We start from the raw sequence: 7,500 nt of genomic DNA on the forward strand, positions 1-7,500 counted from the left end.
ATCTGATTGATATACTCTTATTCATCTATCTATCCGGTAGATATGCATGTCCAGACTGATAAATATGCATTTATTTATGTGTCTATGCATGTCCGTATAATGAATATTCATTGAGTCGGACTTCCTACAAATTTAACAAACCAGCCGATAGTGACACGCAAAGCTTCCCGTTGGCAGTTGTTACATCAACAGTACATTACACACTACCAATGACCACCGCAAGCCAACTTTGGTTCGCTGAACTACTGCCGTGCTTAATGGACCATAATATATCATAATAATATAATATAATAATCATAATGGACCGAATGCCAGTGCCCAAAGGGGGGAGAGGAAAAAACTGCAGTAACGGATAAAAGGAATCTTTTGCATGCCTCTTTGGAGAGCCTGGCAACTCTGATGGTGACTTACTGGCGAGTAACCATTGTCACAGACCGGGCAATAAATTGTCGGACGTGACAAGAAGGATCACCAACTAATGTAATTATTTCAATGATTGCAGATAAGATCATAAGGTTACTTCATCTGAAGGACTTGTAAGTACTCAATAAATATGACTAAGCTTTAAGTCCCTTGATTACATTACCAACCGCTTAGAGATACACCTGTAGCGTCATCAAAACACAATCATGGTTTAATTGTGTTTGGGGGGACAGATTGAATAGGAACCAGTTAACATATTTGAAACTAGCCTCCTAGTAATAAGTGCTGCTTTACGTAGAACCAACACACAACAAATGATGAATATGAGGTTCATCACATTGCAGTGTAAAAGTAATTAGTCAGAATAATATGGCCGCTGTAGAGGACATTGCATACTACTGGACATGTACTGGGCATCTTACATACCTTGACCACCTAGATCCATGTTGTAATAAGAGTCGTTTTGCCTTCCATTAACATGAACTTCCAACAGAACTCAACTCAGTGGGATAAAGGCTGAAACACAGCCACCCTATCAGCAACGTTTTTCCACTTCATTTGAAATCTGTATGAGGAAGATGATAAATATTTCATCATTTACACTGTTTGGAATTATCTTGAGTGAGGATTTTGATAAAAAAAATAATGGATAAGACAAACGTTCAAACACAAACAGGAAAACAGCACTTACATCCACAACAGTGTAGGAAAAACTAAACTGATATTTCAAGTGTATATTCCTTTTTTGACAGTTATAATAAAGTAGATATACCTAGTTTTGGTTGAAGAGGAGTACCATCTGATTTAAAATGCCAAAGTTGGGAATTGCCCCTGACTGGTGTGGTTGCACGGAACAGCAATAGTTTGTAGATATTCTAAGAAGTGCCCTTGTACATCCTAAACTTTTCAGCATCATATTATCCCATCTTTGGCACTTGAATATAAATGCGAACATCATAAAGTAGGGAGGCGAGATGGTATTTGTAAATTTTGTGTTTTAGCTCTGATAATATGCCAGCACAAATGAAGCAAAGGGAAATACCAGTGACAATCTTTCAAATCTTGTGTTAAAACTCAAATTTCCAAACCAGTCAAGAAATAGAAATGTACAATGAAAACAGCTACATTACATTCATCTATTCACAAAATGTCAACTCCTTGCATATACTGGTCTTAAATACACACTTTTCACTAATGGGTAATTTTCTTCCCAACACCACACCATATTACACATCAGTTGTATTTGTAAAATATATTAGTACAATTACTAGCTTATTAATCTACATTTCTATCAAAACCAACATTTTCAAAAGTACCCAGCCTGATAACATGGGTGTGTATGCCCATACAAGCTAACTCTATATATAAGTAGTAGGAATACCAAGCTAAATTTGATTTTAAACAGGTCTAGCAATTACAGGATTCTGCATCTGAAGTTACATATATATATATATATATATATACATATATATATATATATATATATATATATATATATATATATATATATACATATATGCGTGTGTGAGTATATATAATATATAATATATATATATATATATATGTATTATATATATATATATATATATATATATATATATATATGTATTTTATATATATATATGTATGTATATGCATATGAATGTGTGTATATATATATATATATATATATATATATATATGCATATAAATGTGTATATATATATATATATATATATATATATATATGCATATAAATGTGTATATATATATATATATATATATATATATATATATATATATATATATATATATATATATATACATATGTATCCACATATATATGTATACACACATATATATGTATACACATATATATGTATACACATATATATGTATAGACATATATATGTATATGTATATATATATATATATATATATATATATATATATATATGTATGTATATATATATATATATATATATATATATATATGTATATATATATATATATATCTATATTTATATATATATATATGTATAAATATGTTTATATATATGTATATATGTATATATATATAAATATATACATATATATATATATATATATATATATATTATATATATATATATATATATATATATATATATATATATATATATGTATATATATATATTATATAAATAAATATATATTTGTATTATATATATAAATATAACATATGTATATAATATATATATATATATATATATATATTATATAAATAAATATATATTTGTATTATATATATAAATATAACATATGTATATAATATATATATATATATATATATATATATATATATATATATATATATATATATATATATAAATATATATTAACATATACATATATATGTATGTATATATATATATATATATATATATATATATATATATATATATATATATATATATATATATATATATATAAAGTATTTGGGCTTAAACTAACATTCCCAACTGAACCTTATGCAAAGAACTATATAGATAAGAAATAAATCTTGTAGGTGAGAAAAGACATCAAAGTATAAATTCTTTATTTAACTATATCACATTACATGAATCTTGCTCCTCTATTACCAGGTCCTTCATGTTCTCCAGTAACTCCTGTCGTATTGCACTGTTACTGAGGATGGAAGGTGGAATCTGAATGTCTTCACCAAACACGGTCTGTAAAAATAGATAAAAAAAAAACACTGGTATTGATTTATAACTAAAAAATTATTTGTAAACACCAAGAGAAAAACGAGTGAATTTTACTTTTACCTAAGGTGGAGGGAGGAAAGAAAGAAAGTGGGAGGTGGGAAGAAAGGAAGGAGGGAAGGCAGGGAGGGAGAGAGGGAGAGTATAAATAAAGTAAGAAACAAATGGAGCAAATAACCAACTAGCTTACTTGGAAGTCCTAAAGTTCTACACACTCATTTCTTACCTCCTCTTGACAAAGATCAAAACTGTCAAGTTCCTCATCAGAGTCGCCATCTTCTCGCAGTCTCTGCAGCAGCCCATCTCCTTCCAGGACTGGCTGTAACCATCTGTGGGTTAAAGACAATGCCTTCTGTTGATGTATCTTGAGTTGTCTAAAAGACACATCCCATGTACTCAATCAGATTGATGAATGAGGTTATGAAAATCAATGGGAATTGCAAACAGATGTAGAGTTTCATTGTAGTTAGATATGACATATCCAATATTCTTAAAAAACATAAAAAAATATATAGAGTGGAAAAAAAATAATAAAATAAATAAAAAAATAAAAATCCTCAGGGCAGAAAATATTCTTTAAGTGGCTTTCATGAGTTTCAGTTGTACCCACTATTAAGTACAGAATTCCATGTAAGAAACAGATTTGCTGGCCTCTTTCAACAAATACCTTTCATCCTGGAAGAGAGAAGATGGAGGCACCACCAAGTGGTCTGATATCACACGATGTTCTTCCAAGTTGTATGTACTCTTGAAACTCTGACCGCATATGTAACATTCATTCTTTGCAGTCTGTCAAGATGTAATATTTATAAAAGACATCTTGTAAAGCTTAAATCAGTACCAAAAATGAACACACACTTACTAAGATATATATAAATTTGTAGAAAAATAATACTGACATGTGCTACATTCTTCTCCCTACAACCAATAATAGAAATAGATAATGTATAAAACACTGAAACCCTATAAAACTTATGCATAAACAAGCATAAAAAGTTTGGTTTCATAAATAATCTGCTTATGTGGAAAATCAAAGTTAAAATGTTAAACTGAAGATTATGGGAAATCCCATGTTATAAAAGGTGATTTATAAAATCAGAATGTCTACTCCTGCTATCTCAATAATTTGTATTTTCTGTTTACACTTTTTCACACTTTACTTCTTACCCTATGTAATATTATATCTAAGAACTATAAAAAAATGACAACTACAAATAAAAACATTATGTCTATACAGTATATCACGGTATCTGTCTTTCTTCATACATGTTGATTATTATTACTATATAATTCAAATATCTGCTTACCTTCCATCTCATGAAATTGATAAGTTTGACCTGGCTGTAGAAAGGCAAGCTACCCATGACATCCGTAAAGTCAAAGGAATGAAACTCTTGCATGTGGCCGCAGATCTGTGTGTGCGATTCCTCTCCTGACACTGTGTAATGGCAGAAGAGACACATGACTGGGATGTCCAGTTCTTTCTCTTCAGTGCCTTTGATTTCTTCTCTGAGCTTGTCGTCTTCTAGCACAGAGTTTTTGTACTCACACAAGTCCTCTGGTATGATCTGAAATAAGAAGAATCCATGTAGGAAGTTGAATTTCTTTTCTTGATGTAAGCTGATAAGGGCAGGTGTGTCTGTTAACTGGTATTAAAATGTGAGATGAAATAATATACCAGGCAATAAACATTTATTTTTCATTCATACTATTTTTAATAACTTCCACTAATAATCTATTTATTACTTCTTCACCTATTTACCTGCAAGTGTTCAGAAAGAACTCAAAGGTTCTAGACACACATACCAAAAAAGAAAAAAGAAAAAAAGAAAACGAATATAATGTAATTATGATTTATAAGAAACAAAAACTACAAGGCAAATAGTTAAAAAGAAAAGAACCACTGCTTTCTTACTTTATCTTCATCCTCGACCTCCGCATCTTCCAAATGGCACAGAAGACCATCATTGTTCATTACCGGTATAAGGAACCTGGGAAAACAATAGTTTTAGGAGAGACTGGTCATGTTCTTGACCACTAGTTAACCATATGATGAGATTCTTACTCCAACTCCGAGAGACATGACAGACTGTAGGAACAACTTACTGATGATATTAAATGGTAAAATAGCATGTTTCTACTTCTTTCCTTAATATGCACATCATAGGACAATTTTTGGAAACCGTTAACCAGATGTATTTTACATCTATAGTATCTATTAGCATCTATCTTAATTATCCACCCAAAATTTGCTGAAAGAAATGCAAGGGTAAATACTCTTGCCATTAATAAATGCATTTTCTTTACTGATGCTTACTGTTGGTGTTCCCATAGTGAACTGCTCGGAAGGACACAGTGAAGAGCTTCTGTCATGTGTTCCTGCAAACTGTGTTGAGTTGGAAAAGCAGCTGGACACATATGACACTGAAGATCCCTAACCTGCAAAGGTAATATCCCTAATTAATTTTTTTTCTTTTAGTTTTATCTTTTGAAATTTTGTAACTATATCTATATCTGTTGTAGACTATATAAGGATTTCATATCATAATCCTCTGAGACACTTTACTCATAACTGATCTTATTTCAGAGAAAATTACTTTTTGTTGTTACTGCACAAGTCTCTGGGATTTGTCACCATGTTTCAGTACAACACCTAAAGTGTATTAGAAGCCTAAATCTTCAACAAAGCTTACCCAAACCTAAGCATTTAAAGTCAATGGTAAAGTAAAGGGTTAAACCTAAATAAGCTTTTCATGAACTGCAACATTTCATATTTCCCGAGTCCTTACACGTGTCCGAATGAAGTTGATGACCATAACTTTCTGATAGAAGGTAAGGTTCTTTGTACTGTACTCGAAGTCAAACTGATGATAATTTTTCATGTGATGATATAGCCCATCAGGAACCTAGAAAAAAAATTATAAATATATTTAATTGTGGTAAACAACAGAAGAGGATTACAAACATTATATACATAGAGAAAGGGATAAGGAACATATTTTTTCAGAGGTCTAGTATAGATAGATTTGAAAAAGAGAAAAATACATGTTACGAGAGAACATAAAGAGGGTATATATCTATTTAACTCATTGGCTTACCCATCATTTGCTAACTCATTTTTTTACACAAAATTCCACACAAATAGTCTCATTTCATCCTTGCAAATAATGCAATAGTCACAGAACATGCAGCCGTCTTTCCATCTGACATAACTGAAGGTTGCAATAGTCTAATAACATTCAGATTGGGTCCTTTGGCTATAGAATTATGATAATATGATATTGGTAGTGTGGAATTTTGCTTTAGAAATATGAATACACAAAAAAACAGTCAAGCCAATTTGGGTATTAGAAAGAAGAAAGTGGATACCTGTAGATAATAGTGCAACTTTTATCAACAAGGTTATATTTTTTTAAGAATTAATATGTACTATCAGAAACATACAATAATAAGCATGATGTAAATATACATACAATAACAAACAAAGTGAAAAGTAGTGAATGACCACACAATAATAACCATATACGCATGCATATAATATCCAAATATGCACACAAAACACAACACAATGAAATATCTGCACCAGGAACCTACCTTGGAGGTGGTAAAGCTGCAGAAAAGGCAAGTCATAGAGGTGCTCATGTCTTCCCTCCAGTCCGTCCAGAGGCAATCTTGTTCGGTCTCCTGGGGCTGGATGTCTACGCACTCTGACTCATTCTCTGTGTCGTGGCGTTGCTTTGCCTCTTGCCATGGCGTGCCGGGCTGTAAGGGAGTGGATGATTATATTCCTTGGTAATATTGGGTATACGTGATTTGTTCCTTGATGTTCTAGGGTGTGCATTTTTCAATCCTCTGTGTTCTGTGGTATGTATGTTTTAATTCTTGGTGTTCTAGGGTGTGTGTGTCCTTGGGTTCTACAGTATATAGGTATTTCATGTCTTGTTGTCTGGGGCTTGTGTGTTTCATTGCTTGGTGTTCTGGAATATAAGTTTTATTACATGATTTTCTTGGGTATGTGTGTTTCATTCCTAGGTTTCATTCCTAGGTATGTATGCATGTGTGTGTGACATTTGCTTTGAATAATAATGTTAGTTAGTTTTGAAACTCCTACAGGAATAGTGTATGCAAAAAAATATTAGAATTACTGGTACCAAAAATAGCTGTCATTAATCTTGTTACTTCATTCAGCTATAACTATAGTTAATCTTAATAATTACTATACAAAACAACCATAACATCCTGTCAATTGTGAACTGACATATTGGGTAATGAGACAAAACAAAAAACAAAACAAAAAATAAATTAGTTTTAAAAAATGGCATAAAGTAAATAAATGAAACAAGAATGGAAAAAT

The 7,500-nt window shown here is 30.9% G+C and overlaps 2 protein-coding genes across 2 annotated transcripts in view; one reads left to right on the top strand and one right to left on the bottom strand.

The window, feature by feature from the left end:
• The window catches only part of Spg7 (SPG7 matrix AAA peptidase subunit, paraplegin), a 381,604-nt gene that overhangs the window by 189,035 nt on the left and 185,069 nt on the right, over nt 1–7,500 (top strand). The gene's annotated exons all lie outside the window — the stretch shown is intronic.
• LOC113802381 (zinc finger protein 277) overlaps nt 2,967–7,500 on the bottom strand; it is an 8,705-nt gene continuing 4,171 nt past the window's right edge. Inside the window, exons 6-13 of the mRNA XM_027352957.2 lie at nt 6,741–6,908; nt 5,936–6,052; nt 5,464–5,585; nt 5,062–5,137; nt 4,454–4,714; nt 3,814–3,935; nt 3,373–3,475; nt 2,967–3,113 (exon numbers count right to left, since the gene is read on the bottom strand). Coding sequence (XP_027208758.2) covers nt 2,988–3,113; nt 3,373–3,475; nt 3,814–3,935; nt 4,454–4,714; nt 5,062–5,137; nt 5,464–5,585; nt 5,936–6,052; nt 6,741–6,908 — 1,095 coding nt within the window. The 3' untranslated portion in view covers nt 2,967–2,987. The remainder of the gene's footprint in view (nt 3,114–3,372; nt 3,476–3,813; nt 3,936–4,453; nt 4,715–5,061; nt 5,138–5,463; nt 5,586–5,935; nt 6,053–6,740; nt 6,909–7,500) is intronic.

The sequence above is a fragment of the Penaeus vannamei genome, chromosome 41 (assembly GCF_042767895.1).
Source record: "Penaeus vannamei isolate JL-2024 chromosome 41, ASM4276789v1, whole genome shotgun sequence".
Lineage (NCBI taxonomy): Eukaryota > Metazoa > Arthropoda > Malacostraca > Decapoda > Penaeidae > Penaeus > Penaeus vannamei.